Source organism: Mastigoproctus giganteus, chromosome 14 (genome assembly GCF_048544385.1).
Source record: "Mastigoproctus giganteus isolate SK-2022 chromosome 14, ASM4854438v1, whole genome shotgun sequence".
In the NCBI taxonomy this organism is placed as follows: Eukaryota; Metazoa; Arthropoda; class Arachnida; order Uropygi; family Thelyphonidae; genus Mastigoproctus; species Mastigoproctus giganteus.
This window is the reverse complement of record NC_143588.1, coordinates 49,437,945-49,454,519: the sequence shown is the minus strand read 5'-3', so window position 1 is coordinate 49,454,519 and position 16,575 is coordinate 49,437,945. Positions and strand designations below refer to the sequence as shown.

Below are 16,575 nucleotides of genomic sequence, written 5' to 3'. Positions count from 1 at the left end.
AAAGAAGTTACTGCACTCAAGGAATCGGTATAGATTATTATCTCTTCATTAGACCTGTTGTTGACGTGTTCAATAGCCATTTCTATTGAATGGATTCGGCAGTATAAATACTGCAACTAGGGAAAAGTTTTTCAGAGGTAGCAAACAAGTGGGAAGAACCACTGAAGCACCTACACCTGTATCGGATTTGGATCCATCACTATATATTTGCAGACAGTGTGTGTTTGCTGATGCATGGGCTGAATGCAGCTGCTGTATATTTTGATTGTCCAGCACCTGTTTTCCCCACTTTAGAAAAAAGTCATCACATAAAGGTTTAAAAATTGACCATGGAGGCCCCATTTCTCCAGTGTCTTGGTGGATATTGTCAAGTGGGACACTCCAATTCTGAGCAACATCCTTCAATCTGATTCCAGGTTTATTTTCATTTGGTTTATTCCTGTAGAAATTTAGGAAAGACTGGTTAGAGAGGTAAGGCCAGATAGGATGTAAGGGCATACTCCGAAGTTTGCAGCGTACATAAGCAACAGCATCTGTCTCCGTAAGGATAATGGAAGTTCATGTGCATCAATATATAGACTATGCACTGGAGATGTTCGGAGGGTACCTAGAGCCATCCTAAGTGCATTGTGTTGAATGGTATCGAGGGACTGTAATGCTGATTTTCTAGCTGAGTCATATACGGGTGCACCATAGTCAAGTCTGGATCGAATTATGGTTTTATATAGGTGAAGAAGGGAGTATCGGTCAGCTCCCCCATGATATTGCAGAAAGCACTCTAAGGATATTCATTTTCTTCAAACAAATAGTTTGTACATGCCATATGTGTTTCAGGAAGTTTAATTTCTTATCTAATATTAAACCTAGGAATCTAATATTGTCATTGACTGGAATAGCATGATTTCCCAGGCACAACTGAGGATCAGGGTGCAGTTTTCATTTCTTTCAGAAGTGTATAGCAAACTTTTTATGCGGAGATAGTCAGTAACCATTCTGTAACATCCATGATTGCATTTTGTTTATTGACAGTTGGAGTTTCCTTTCAATGGAGAACATATTTTACAAGTGACTAGATATAGTGAGGTCATCAGCATAAAGATACGTTTCTACTGAATTCGGTATGGCTGTTGTTAGAGTGTGTATTCTAACTGCGAAGAGTGTGGCACTGAGAACTGACCCTTGTGGGACTCTTTCTTCCTGTGTGCAGATTTTGGAGAGTGCACTTTGAAAATGAACCTGAAAGGTTCGATATTTGAGAAAGCTCTGAATTAATGATGGTAAATGTCCCCTTAGCCCTAGGGAATGTAGGTCACGAAGGATGACACGACGCCATGTGGTTTCAAAGGCTTTCTCTATATCTAAGCTCACCATGAACAAATGTTCGTTCTTTATGAATGCATTTTGTACATTTGCCTCAGCCTTTATCATAAGATCTAGGGTAGATCTGTTTTTACGAAATCCAAACCAATCATTGTTCATAGTAGTTTGAGTTTCCAGATACCAAGTCAGACGACTGTACCATTTTTTCAAGATTCTTACCCAGGCAGCTAATAAGTGAGATTGGTCTATAATTATATGGGTCTGATTGTTCTTTTTCTGGTTTTGGAATGGGTAGAACAACAGAATGTTGCCAGGAAATGGCAAAGTAATTTGCAACAAATATTCGGTTGAGACGTTTTAGGAGAGAGTAACGAGTTTTCTCATTTAGATTCTTTAACATTAGGTAGTACATGCCGTCTTGACCAGATGCACTATTGGCTGATTTTTTTAAAGATTCTTCTAATTCACACATGGTTAGTGGTTCATTATAAGAGAGGGCTGACTTTGTTCCGAAATTTATTTTATATTTTTCAGCTATTGTTCTGGCTTTTAGGAAAGTTGGATCATATGCAGTCGATGCAGAATGACGAGCAAAAGATTCTGCGAGGATGTTTGCAATATCCTCTGGAACGGTTATCTCCTGTCCTTTACAGACGATGATTGGGGAAGGAATTGATAGAAACTTACAGTAAGGCATCTTATTTTCTGCCAGATTAGTCCTGCACTTGTGTCTTTGGTGACAAATGAGGCAAAAACGAATCCAAGATTTTTTTTTTAGCTTTTTGCCAAATGTAACGGACATGAGCTTTAAGTTTCTTGTAGATAATGAGATTGGTAGTGGTTGGATTCTTTCGAAACTGATTCCATGCCTTGTTCTTTTCTCTCTTAGCAGTGTTACATGATGAATTCCACCAGTAGCTTTTGCGTTTGGATCATTTATCTGAAGTTTGAGGAATGGTAGTAGCAGCAGCTGCCAACATTTGTTCTGTAATGTGTTTAATGGCATTATCTATGGAGTGATGCTGATTAATCTCATCCTCTAGTGTAATACTGGATGCATATCTATTCCAGTCAGCTTTTGAGAATTTTCATTTAGATCAATTGCTTACTGGTAAGTTTCTCCTTGTGCAGAGCTTACAGATTATAGGAAAATGATCACTATTTAATGGGTTCTCTGAAACTGTCCAATAGAAGTCTGGAAATAATGTGGGTGAGCATATCGACAGGTCTATAGTAGAGGTTGAGCCTGTTGGAAAATGGTCATGGGTGTGGGAGCCTGCGTTAAGCAGTGTGAGATTATGCTTTACAAGAAAAGCCTCTATCGTGCATCCCTGGTTGTCTGTCTAAAAAGATCCCCATAACTGGTGATGCACATTAAAATCTCCCAACAGACAGAAAGGAGAGGGTAGTTGTAGGATAAGATCATTTAGTTCAGTTATCGAGCAGTTCTGATTTGGAGATATATATTGATACAAGAGTAAGCGTTGTACCAAGAGCAAGGCGTACTGCAACTACTTCTAAAGTGGTTTGTAGGGGAATACGTCTGGAAGGGATTTTACTGTCAATCAGTATAGCTACACCACCACCATGCGAACCATGGATAGAGATCCTGTCATGCCTGAATAGTGTATAGTTTTTAACTGAAAGTGTCACTTGTGGAGAAAGATTTGTTTCTTGTAGACAGATGCCTACTGGATGATGCTGATTTATCAAATCATGAATATTGTCTATGTTGCTACGGAGGCCTCTACAATTCCATTGAATCAAGTGATCCATTATTTAGCTTTTGAAGTAGAAGGTGTTTCTGATTGTTTTTTTAGAGCCAATCCGTTTATAGCGTTCCAATTTTATTTTATCTTTTCTAGGGAAAGTGGGTCGTGGAGTATCCATGTCTTCCTCAGCATGGAAGACATGGGATTTTACTGTCAATCAGTATAGCTACACCACCACCATGTGAACCATGGATAGAGATGAGTAAACTGTAAGGGTAACCACCCAGCTTACTCAAAAATCTGTGAAACCTGGAAAACAGGAAAGAAAAATACAAAAGTACAAAATAGAAAACAAAGTGACTTACCAAGAAGCAAGGAAACAAGTTTTACTCATTATACCGAAACACATATGCAGCTGTAACACAAAAATACAAATCGGAAGGAACTCAAATTGAATTGTCCATACCACCAGCTACATCCATTTCCAACTGGGCTCAGGCTGTCCTAGCGAGTCTGCAGGAGTCCCCTAAAGAACATGTAAAACACCAAGCAAATAATACCCCAGTCACTGTACCACCAACTATTACTCCATCACATTCAGATACTGAGAGTCTCAGAAATCTTAAACCTCAAAGGACTCTATCTGGGGTTAGAGTCTTTTGAGGTTTAAGATTTCTGAGACTCTCAGTATCTGAATGCGATGGAGTAATAGTTGGTGGTACAGTGACTGGGGTATTATTTGCTTGGTGTTTTACATGTTCTTTAGGGGACTCCTGCAGACTCGCTAGGACAGCCTGAGCCCAGTTGGAAATGGATGTAGCTGGTGGTATGGACAATTCAATTTGAGTTCCTTCCGATTTGTATTTTTGTGTTACAGCTGCATATGTGTTTCGGTATAATGAGTAAAACTTGTTTCCTTGCTTCTTGGTAAGTCACTTTGTTTTCTATTTTGTACTTTTGTATTTTTCTTTCCTGTTTTCCAGGTTTCACAGATTTTTGAGTAAGCTGGGTGGTTACCCTTACAGTTTCGACATACTGGTGTTTGTGCTGGGCAGTCTGTCTGTTGTTTGTGCTGGGCAGTGTGTATGTTCCTTAGATCCACAATTGGGGCACACTGAAATCCCTCTACACACTGTTTTGGAGCATGGCCAAATTTTTGGCACCTGAAGCACCTGAGAGTATTGGGGATATAAGGTCGGATATGGCAGTTCAGATATCCAGCCTTAACTGTAGCTGGAAGGATTGGTGTTGAAAAGGTCAGTATAACACTGAGTCGGAACCAGTTCACCATCTTCCTTGATTTTAATTAGCTTTGCCTGTACAACTTTTTGGTCTTGTAGCTCTTGGACTAACACGTTGGCTGCATGTTTTGTTTTTGCATCCTTTAGATAAAAATGATTGTGTTGTGCTTATTGTAACATTTATTAAGTCCCATTCAGACAGCACTCCTTTGGATGTATTTAGGGTGGCATGTGGAGTTACTGTGACAGGAATATTTGCAAATTTTGAAATTCTTAGCACGGCTTCAGAGTGCCTGGTATTCTTTGTCTCTATAAGTAGATCTCTAGAGCGGAATCTTTTCACCATTTTAGGTTGTCCGGCAGCATTCTCGAGACATTTCTGGATAAGAAATGAAGAAAGTGCATCTAATAGTTGACTTGTTTGGGAATGTATGATAAGAAACAGTGGTGATTCCTTTTTGGATCCTTCTGCTCTTTGTCTCTTGGGATGGGAACTGTCAAAGTCAGTTTGGTCTGTCCTTGAACAAGTTGAGGCATGAGGCTCAACAGATGGATTACGCTCCTCGTGATCCATGTTAGCTCCTTTTAGCCCTTGGCAGAGAACCTTTTCTGCCAAGGTTACCAGCCCCGCCACGGGGAGGCAGGAGAGTGCCGCTAGAGTGACCAAGTGGTGTAACAGTTAGTTTGTTAGTTTTAAGGAAAGAAAAGAAAGGTGGTTTTCCTTTCTGTAACTTACTTACAATTCTTAAGAATAAGTTAACAGTAAATTACTTTAAACATAAGAAAAAAACTTTCCGAATTAACAAGAACTGTCACAGTGAGAAAATGCTCTGTAAATAGTTGAGAGAATCGCTCGATCACAATTAACGCTTGGCACACAGGGCTTAGTTGGGTGAAAGATAAATTGAAACATGCATCAAGGCAAAGCCAATCACTATACATGTTGGAACAGCTTATAACGAGGCTTGAAGAGGAATGCATTTACAAGCAACTCAAGTCTAGCTACCCCTCCATGAGCACTATTTGTAAAAAATTTGTCTTGCCAAAAGAGCATATAATTTTTGACTGAAGGAGATACTTGAGGTGTTAAATTTGTCTCTTGTTAACAGATACCCACAGGATGATAAAGACTGATCAGCTCGAATATGTCAACGACGTTTCTGAAAAAGCATTATTTGATAAATGCATTATTATGCAAATAATGGCATGCATTATTTGGTTTTGATAAATGAGGATAGTCCTGGCTGTTTTTTTTTTTTTTTTTTTTCTAAGCCCAAGCTATTTATGGTGATCCAGCTTCATCTTCTGTTTTCAAAAGGTAAGATATCCAGTCTGCTTCACCTTCTGCATGAAGATCTAGAACTAGTTCATTTCAGTTAGCACTGTTGTCATTATCCATGTTCATAAGTGTAATGCTTGCCTTCTTGGTGAAGGCTGATGTTTTCATCTTTTATGACGTCTGTTGGTGTTTGTTTGTTATTTGGTTTTTAGGAGCATTAGCAACTAAGGCCATATTGCTCCAGAGATATGCGGTGGTCATTCCCTGACCTTTCTGCATCCTCTGTATTTGGTCTGTTGGTGTATGAGATTTAGTTGGTGAAACTGTAACTGGAGTATTGTTGGCTCTGTCTACTACATTCTGTAACTAGGGAGTCTGTTCCAAGTAGAGAGCATTTATTGACCCAAATCTGAACTAAGACTTCAGTTTGTGAAGCCACTGACTGATATTTTTGAGCTGTTGTCGTATATATCTATTTAGATGATTGAGCACAATTTACTTCTTTGTCTCCTGGTATGTAATTCTCTGCTGTACACCACTGTTTTGAATTTTTTTTTCTCTGTTTCTCAGAATTCACAGTACTTGGAGTAGGCTAGATTTGAACAGTGCAATATTTCAGCATTGCAGTCTATTTGCAAGTGTGCATTTGACCCATTTGGCAAGCTGTATGGGACTGGCAAATTTTTGAAATTTAAAACATCTGATAGGATTTCATATATGAAGTCACACTTGCAAGTTAAGATAGCTGGCTTTAACACTAGATGGTATGACAGGTGTATCAAATGTCAGGATGGTGTTCCACATGAGAGTAAGCGCACCATCTTTCCTGATCGTGATGTGTTTGGCTTGTATGACTTTTTGGTTTTTCAGTTCCTGGATCAGTTCATCTTCTGTGACATTCATCAGGACCCACTCTGCAATTGCCCCTTTGGAGGTATTTAACACTGCAAGTGGGTACTTGTACCTGTACAAGTACACCACCAAAGATCGTCAGTTTTAGCAGTCTCAGAATATTTACAACCAATAATTAGCCACATCCGAGTCATCTCGCATTTTGGGTGGACCAGCTGCATTTTCTAAGCATTTCTATATAAGAAATAGGGGGCGCCTCCGTAGCCAGGTGGGAAGAAGCAGCAGTGCGTAGCACACACTTCTTGATTAGACCGGGGTTCGAGCCCGTCACCACCAAATACGGAGGATGCGGAAAGGTCAGGGAATGACCACCGCATATTCCCGGAGCAATATGGCCTTAGTTGCTAATGCTCCTAAAAACCAAATAACAATAACATAAGAAATAGGGATAGAAAGTGCATAGATATTACCAACAGAGAATGCAAAATAAAGAATGATGGGCATTACTGTTGCTGTGGGTCTATACATATAATTTTTGCTGCAATATTCCATCGTAGTTTATGCTGAGCATCCAGGCTGGTCAACTGGGGGATAGTTGTCACATTCCATAGCTTGCTCTTTTTTTCCCTGGGGGTAAACTTTCCCTCCCAAGTTTCTGATCCCACCACAGGGAAGTAGGAGTAGTGTCACTAGGAGGCCAAGTGGTGGAAGAGTTAGCTGGTTAGTAAAGCTATTAATATATATGTAATAAGAAAAGAAAGGTGAATTTCCTTCCTTTTGTGTTCTTACTTGAGACTAAGCATATAACTGGCTTAAAAATGAACTATCGAGAGAAAAAAAAATACAACTTAAAAAGAACTTTTATCACTGAGCAAGATCAGTAGATAATTTACACTGGTATCACTTGGCACCCAGGGTTGCAGTATGGTAGTTTCGTAACTGGCAGCCTGCCTATAAGCTGGGAAAATAAGGAAAGCATCACTACAAAAATTGATGTCATGATTCTGTATATCCACCACAGTCTCTTTGGCTGCAAACAGATATACAGAATCAAGTCTCAAGCTTGTAGGCTAGAACAATGGAAATGACACTGTGATGATTACCCAAGAATTAATTTTTGAAATGAACCATTGTTTTACCACATGAATAATGCAAAATTAGTTTACTTAGTAAGTGCACTGACCTAATTCTTAAACTTATTACAAGGTGATGTTTCAGGATGGAACCTGGCCAAATCCTAACATCTGACCATACATCACTACTAACAGTTCCTTTACCCTGGCTTGTCTAAGCAGAGCAGTCATAGGCAAGCTAGGACAAGGATACAGAAAAGGTATGCAATAGAAACTGACTCTCTATGAGACAGACAGTGGGGAAATTAAGTAATACATGAATCATTAATTAACCTGGTTGTCCTCTTCTGAATGTAGTTTAGAAGCTTGAGAGAAGTTTTCGAACAATACACCAGATGTGGGAACAATATATCAGGGTACAGCAGTTATGAGATATGTTCAGAGTGAGCTATTTATAAGTAAAGAATGTTGAGAGCAAAAAAGAAAATCAGCTTTCTTTGATGCGGAGGAAGCGATATTTGTGACGTTTTTATGCCAAGAAAGAGATTAGAATTCAGTGTAATCCATAACAGAGTTGTGCTATCTTCTCTAAAAATCTGAGTGCTGTCAATTATGGGCATAGAGGTAGCAGACTCTTTTATGCTAAAAAGACAGGATTTAACAGGGTTTATTAGGACTTAAGTTAGCAGGATTAAAGTTAACTAAGTTTTCTTCGTCCCAGTGGAGAAATGAGTGGGTATTGGAATTTAAAGAATTGGTGCTGGATGTCTAAAAAGTGGACATTTTCGTGCAGTGGCTTCTTGAACTGCAATGTCTATCTTTGATAAAACAATGGATAAAATTTCCTGTCAGTGAAGAAAGGTCATTAATATACAAGAGATAAAAGAGTAGGAGAAAGAAGAGAACTTTAGGAACACCACCATTAGTGAAGAAGTTAAAAAACAGTCGTCTACCATCACCAACAGTGCGCAGTCAGAGAGAAAACTGGATATCCAATTACAAAAGAGCAAAATCAACAATCCATAAGATGGGAGTCTGTTTAGAAAAGGTCAAACATGATCTTTCAAACATGGTCTTAGAAATGCCAAGGGCAATTTCTAGAGTTTCACCATTTTCATTTGTCCAAAGTTGAATACCATACACCGATGAGGCCAAACATTATGACCAGCGAGTCGTTATACAAATTGAAGCAACTGCAGGTGAACTATGGTGTGTGTGTGGGTCAGAACACTGTATAAAAAAACACATGATACTGAGCTCCGTTAATCAGTGTTACTCTTGTTCTTCAGATGGGAAAGGCAGTGGACTTAAGCGAGTTTGACAAAGGCCAAATTGTAATGGCCAGATGACTGGGTCAGAGCATATCTGAAACAGCACGGTTGGTGGAGTGCTCAGGGTCAGCCATGGTTAGTACCTACCGAAAGTGGTCTGAGGAGGGGAAACCCACGAACCGCTGGTGAGGTGTTGGACTACCATAGCTCATTGATGCTCAAGATGAGCAAAGGCTCTCCTGGATGGTACGTAGCAAAGAAGGGATATTGTGGCGCAACTAGCCAGTAACTGGAATGCTGGTGACAGGAGTAATGTGCCACAACACACAGTACATCGAACCCTGCTGAAAATGGGGCTGCATAGCTGCAGACCACTCCGAGTGCCCATGCTAATCACGGTTCACCGGCAACAGCACCTACAATGGGCACGCGAGCAGTGAAACTGGATCTTGAGTGACTGGAAGAAGGTAGTCTGGTCTGATGAATCACGTTTCCTGATGCACCATGTGGATGGCCGGGTTCGTGTGCGTCATTTACCTGGGGAAGTGATGGTGCTTGGATGCACTGTGGGACGAAAACAAGCCGGTGGCGGCGGTGTCATTCTTTGGGCGATGTTCTGCTGGGATACCCTGGGTCCAATCATCCATGTGCCGGGCACTCTGATGTTTACCACCTAACTAAACATCATTGCTGAGCAGGTACACCCTCTCATGGCAACGGTCTTCCCTTCTGGTGGTGCCATCTTTCAGCAGGATAATGTGCCATGCCGCACTGCCTGGACTGTTCGAGACTGGTTCGCGGAACATGAGGAAGACTTCCAGGTATTGCCCTGGCCTCCAAATTCCCCAGTCATCAAATCCCATCAAGCATATGTGCTTTGTGTTGGAACAGCAACTCCAATCTGCGGCATCTCAACCACGGACCTTAAAAGAGTTAAAGGATCTGCTGGTTACGTGTTGGTACCAGATACCACAAGACACAGAAATCTTGTAGGGTCCATGCCTCACCAGGGTATGGGCTATTTTGGCAGCACATGGAGGACCTACATCATATTAGGTAGGTGGTCATAATGTTTTGGCTCATCGGTGTAACCCAATATATCACAAGTGCATCGGCACTGATGGAATCCATACTGGCTAATCAAATAGTGTTTAAAAATAGTTTAAGAGTTGACTGATATCTCCATTACTTTGGGAAGAATAGAGATAATTGGAAGGTAAAGAAATGTTTATCACCTTTTTTTCTTTTTTTTTAGAAACTGGTTGGATATGAGCAATTCCCATGCAAAAGGAAATTGTATCCAATGCTTTTTACACTTTTTTCCAGTAAGAAAAAGAATAAAAAGGCTACACAGAATAAGAGCAAGCTCAAGAGCAGATTTTAAGAACAAGAGGAGAAATGCCAACAAGACCTCAAGCTCTCTTGGTATCAATTTTGTTCAGAACTCTGCAAACCAATGGAGATACTGAGTGGAGTGTATTTGGTATGTGTATTAGATACAAGAGTTAAAGGAAAAGTAGGATGCTAGTAGGTCAGCTTTACTGTTAGCTGACGATGCAAAAGAACCATCAAGTTGTAAGAGAGGTAGGGGAAATAGATGGAGAGAAGTTGCAGACAATAGCTTTAGCAAAAGACCAAAATGCTTTACCATTTAGAAAAAATGGCAAGTTTTCTAATCTTAGCCAGTTAAAAATCGAGTTAGGCTTGATTAATAACTGTTAGAATCGCTTAACAAGTAGAAGAAAATGGTGAGAAAAAGTCAAGTCAGATTTAAACTTGAAAGTGTCTGCAATTCTGCATGGACAAAATAGAAGGGAGAACATCATGAAAGCCTCAATCAATTTGACACTGGAGCAACTGTGCAAGGCTTGTAGGGTAGAATTTTTCTCAGTGTGATCTGTGCTTGTTAACACATTCTCTGCTTCTTGAACGAATATATGCATTTTTGGATTTTCATCAAGTTGGAGGGGAACCATTCTACAGATGGCTGATAAATTCAGTCATAGAGAGAAGAAAGCCCAAAAATGTTTCTGCACTTTCCAATACAGATTGACTCAATCCTGTGATTTTCTATTGTGGATTGAAACCACAGTCGAAAAATCTGGCATAGAAAACATTAACAGAAGAGATTGTTTTCACAGAGATGGCATACACTTGAATGAAAGGGATGTAGGAATATTAGATGATCAAGGCATTGTTATGCATGTTGAAAAATTGCTAGCTGGGGTGGGGGAATTACGAGCAGAAATGGGTGCATGTGTACTTGCATGAACACTTATACTAGGAGCAGCAAGGAAATTTGATGTACTGGTTAGGTCATCAAATGCAGACACTGGGTTATTGAAGTCAGTGTCACACACACATAGGATGGGAAATTTGAATATGGAGGGTACAAATTTTACAGAAGAACAGATGTGATGGGAGAGTTAAGCTCCTATTTAAGAAGCACACAATTCTAAGGCATTGCACCCAGTTGACATAGGTGGATAGTGCATTGTTCAATCAATTTGGTGTGAGAAGTGCTGGAAAAAAAGGGGGGGGGGAGTAGCAGTTACCATATAGCTCCATATGACAGTGATGAGTATAACAAACAACTACACAGACAAATAGAGCTGGCCAGTAAATCAGAATGGCTTATAATAGGGAATTTTAACTTTCCATTAAATGAAACTAATGGGTTGGTCACTCACACAATAGCAAGATAATGGATGATTGTTTTCTACCTCAGATATAGCAATAATCTTAATCTGATTATCAGTCTCTTCGGGCATTAAGAATATACAGACTAGGCAGTTTAAATCCATCCCGCCAAAAATACAAGAGAGGAAGAGAAAGACCTTTTACTTTGCATTAACTGGCTGAACCATTAAATCTTTGCAGTCTTCGTGCATTAAGAATATACAGGTAAAGGAATCAGTAGATAGAAGTGATCATAATATACTGATGCTGGAGCTACTTAAAAGATATAACTACTATGAAGGGTAAGGGGAAGGAATTTTGCTTCCATTAAAGCAACTACAATGGTCTTAGAAGTTTTTAAATTCCTTTCAATGGGGCCAACTTATGATACTTAACACTTGCAATTCTAAATGGGAAGCATTCAAGGAAATAATTGCGGAAGCTGCTAGGCTTTTCATACCGACTAAGAAATACTGTTTGAGGCTCAGACTTAAATGGATGTCAGATGAACTAATGAGAATCATGGCAGAAACAATAAATGCATGGGATATTTATAAATTATCAAGTAATGCAGATATAAACTAGTCTGTAATCAAGTCATAAAGGAGGTTAGGCAAACTAAGGAAAATTATAAAAAATCTATGGCAAAGGATGCAAAGAAAAATAGCAAAGACTTCTCTACTTATGTAAACAATAGAAGGAAGAGGATGAATCATATTAGTTCTCTAGAAATTAATAGTTTAACTGTTGATCCTGATCAAGTTGCTGACAAACTGAATAGATATTTTGCATCTACATTCGCACACCTGAAGAATTTTTTAGGGATGGAAATGAAATTTTGGTGGTGGTACTGGCTTTGTTGCTTTTAGATGTTCTGTTAACTTATCTAAACAATATTGAGAAGTATATCAAACCACAGGGAGATAAATGATTTTATGATAACTGGGAGGAAAGTGGAAGAGAAACTAAAAGTAAAAAGGATGTAACAGCATCTATCCAGTTATATTAAAAGAAGCAGCAAAAGAGTAATTATTTCACTGCATAATGCAATTTTTTTTGCTGATACAAGGAAACTTGCTTCCTTGCATAATTTCCCAATACTAATTAATAACTTGGGTTTACAGTTTCCAATCAAAATTGGCAATTAATAACTTTGTTAAAATTATTAGCAATAACCTATGGTACTTACGATTTTATTCCTTTCTGGTATTTTTCCAATTGTTTGATCTTATAAACTTGCTTTGAGTGGCCTGAGCAGTAAATTGCCAGGTTACTTCTGTCAGCCTTTAGATCACACAGCACTACATTTTAAGAAACGCCTTTCGAGGAGTAAAGAATTTTTCGACAAATAACTAAAGCCTCTCACCCTTACAATGTTGCAACAGACGGAATGCTAAGACAGAATCCGTAAGGTCCTGTACAGAGTTGGTCAAGCATGAGGGTACACAAGCACAAAAACTTGAATGACCATGGTTCAAGCTAACGTGACTACTAAATTAACTGTGCTGCTGCACTTTCTATCTTGTGAACTCCTCTGACCTTATCGGTCATTCCAGAGTATAAATAGAAATATTATTATTATTCTATCCTGTGGCATTACTGCTGAACTTAATCTTTCAAGTTGAGCACTGTAAAATTTTTATTTTCAATAAGAAATGTCTGTTTTGACAACTGTTGAATCATCAACACAAGTATATAGCAGTGACTGTATTTAAGTAGACAATAAGTGCCCTTTATTAAATTAAAATATTCATTAAAATTGATTAGAATTTAATAAAATATTACACAATATAAAAATTAAGGTTTACTTACAATATTTTTATGGCAGAGATCCTTAAACTGCTCAAACTTTTGAGTTAAGAGTAGATTAGCTTTTCCAATTGCAGCACGTATTCTACCAGAAGCATCTTCAGTAATATCACTTGTTTTAAGTTCTTCTTCCATTTCTTCTATTCCAAGTTTGATTTCCTCTCTTTCAGCTTCCACCATTGATAAAAATTTATATCCCTCTTTATCACCTTTTGTCAGATGAGCATCTATTTTTGGTGAAGAGTGGGGTGTGGTCTGATGAGATAATGAAGCTGGTTTTGGTGGTGGTACTGGCTTTGTTGCTTTTAGATGTTCTGTTAACTTATCTAAACAATATTGAGAGCAAAATATTATAATAACATGAAAATGCAGACAAATCTCACTAAGTTTATAATTTAACAAGGCTCAAATCTGTTTTCTTAAAGGTCATTATTTCAAGCATTATTCAGCACACCTTAGGCCTGTGTGGTCAAGCAGTAGAGCACAGTAAAGCACATGCATTTGAGTGGGTCATGATTAAAGCCATTTGACTGCTAAATACAGTTAATGATTATACTCATTGTCAAAATAACTAGCTGTTAACTCTTCTAGCCTAGTGTTCATGTGGGAGTATAAACAAGAACTTTTATAGCGTGGGATGGGGAGAGAGACCTTTTTCAATGCATGTTTGAGCACTATAAGGAAAGGTTATGACACACTAAAAGAACATGCTAAGCTACACTATAAATTGTCATATGATAAAATTAACTTCATTCCATAATGCAAAACAAAAATATATATATAAATTCCTAGATCCTTATATAAAAAGAAAGATAGGATATTCCTTAAACATGATGACTGATTTAAAGTACTACTGCTGATGAGGTTATCTGAACTAGAAGCTTTTTCAGCACTGCTAAGTGGAACTTTATTTTGTGATTTTAAATTATTATTTTTTTATAATTTTTGATTTAAAATTATTAGAGTAATAATTATTTGTAATTCTCTGATTAATCTGATGCAGCTGTTCTTTACTTGGCCATTGTAATTGCTTAAAAACCAGTCAACTTCTGGCACAATTGTGTCGTGTTGATAAGAACGTTTGAATGTTGCTGCCATAGGCAATACATGGATATTTCTATGTTTGAGTTTGATTTTATTGGCGCAAAAACAACTAAGGTTATACTGCGCCAGGAAACGATTAAAATATCAACAAAAATAAATTTTGGTAACCTTTAAAAAGGTTACCTCGTCAAATTGTTATTTATATATATATATATATATATATATATATATATATATATATATATATATATATATATATATATATAGTGGATATGACAAATAGTTAACAGTTATAAACGTAAGATAATTAATTATAATGGTGATACAATCAGTGAAAACCTAAACAAGAACCTAACAAGGGAGAGAAGAGCTGATTAATGCCATCAATGTCTAGATAAAACATTACATCAGTCTTAATATCTATGAACATAGTGTGAATGAGCAGGTGGTAACTAATGGCTGTGATAGCTGTCATAGCTGTCTCTGGTCCATGGTAATAACCTGGTAGGGAAACATAATTGTTATAAGCAAAAATGAAACATATATATATATATAAGGAAAATTACTAAATAACTATGTCAAGCCAATTGTAGTAAGGATAGGGGAGACACATTGCAAAGGACTTTATCGAGGGCTAACCCTTACAATGTGTCCCCCTACAATTGGCGAGCTATCAGTTTCTGTTATCATCTGCCTGTTATTCCTGACGAATGGTAGATAGATATCATAAGGATATCTGTAAGGGTGACAACTAAGTTAAGCTAAGATTAAACTAGAAAATAGTAGTGGATAGAAACTTGCCCCTCGATGAATACCAAACACGTCACTAACCGTGCTGAGGCTCCTACCTTCTGCCATGCTAGAGACATAGTATACCTTATCACATGCAACACTTGCTTGGCTAAATACATAGGACAAACTGGGGGTAAATTACACATCAGAATTAATACGCACAGATCGCACATGAAAAATAATGTTAACCTAAAAGACATAGAAATACAACATTTCCAGCAGCATAACTTTAATGACATCACCATCACCATCTTAGATATAGAACATAAATATAGAACCAGGCTTGAACTAGAAAACTCCAACATACTGAAGTACAAAACCCTTTATCCTTATGGATTAAATAGCCTATTTAACGGGCACTGCTACACCAAAAAACCTACGGACACGTGTGTCTACAACTTATTCCACATGGTCCAAAGACCCGCCTTCAAATATAAAATAGCTACAGCTAACAATTCTTCTAATGCCCAAATAGCAACGCATACTAACAATACCTTGGGTAAATTTGCAGACGTATTAAGTTCATGGGATTTACCTATCATACCGGTTAAGCTTATACACGACACTATCTTCATTCTGAAACTGAGTAAACTCAGAGCCTTAGCTAAAGCCAATGCTACCTATAAACATATTAACGTACAATTGAATCACCTACTGAACGATATCTTCAGATACAGACTCAGTAAGAACTACAATGCCACTAAAGAATACATTAACATTAAGTTTAGTTACAACTTGTTAGATCACATAAACCTCAACTATCTCTTGAATATTTATAAACATGATTTGCCCATTAATAATGTGACTATAAGTACTAGATTCAGTTACAATAAACCGATAGGTCTTACTGTCTGCAATTATAAACAGGTAGTATGCAACCTGGACAAAAGTGATGCTGAGGCTGAATGTTTATGCCATTTGCCCCAATATCTCACTTATGTAGACAAAGATCACAAACACGTCATTACTGTTGACCTTAACATCATTACTGATCCTGATTTACGTAACTTGCTTTCCTACGGTTTTAAATTTAGGCCTAACACCACATGCAGCAACAAAAAGATGTATAAACTTATATACCAGGACTTCATGCACTTTTGTTTAAAATTATCCTACAAGTATAATATACCGTTAGAAGCTTTCCAAAAATGGATATCCCTCACTTATCAAGCGGTGCATAAACAGCTTGCAGCCCTACACAGAAACTCACTGCCGGCCAAGACCTTCGATTTGGGCATAGCTAAGCAACAATTAAAAAAGTTGCAGGCCTTATTCATCATCACCACCATAGACAAAGCTGCCAACAATTACAGTTTTATATGCAAAAAATTCTATACTACCACAGTGCTAAACAAACTGAACCACAGTTCTACCTACATACTTGAGACCACAAATAGCACCACTATCAGGAAAAAATTATTAGCTATGCATAAAAAATTAAAATTTAACAACCCAAACACTAACTTTCCATTTGTCTACTGTATACCATACAGGCATACCTCG

At 38.0% G+C, this 16,575-nt stretch overlaps 1 protein-coding gene across 6 annotated transcripts in view; it reads right to left on the bottom strand.

Annotated features, from left to right (window-relative positions):
• The window catches only part of LOC150075131 (uncharacterized), a 215,691-nt gene that overhangs the window by 54,615 nt on the left and 144,501 nt on the right, over nt 1-16,575 (bottom strand). For all 6 annotated transcript variants that reach the window (XM_090388846.1, XM_090388847.1, XM_090388848.1 and 3 more), the window contains one exon: nt 13,240-13,562. In XM_090388846.1, the coding sequence (XP_090244972.1) occupies nt 13,240-13,562 (323 nt within the window). The remainder of the gene's footprint in view (nt 1-13,239; nt 13,563-16,575) is intronic.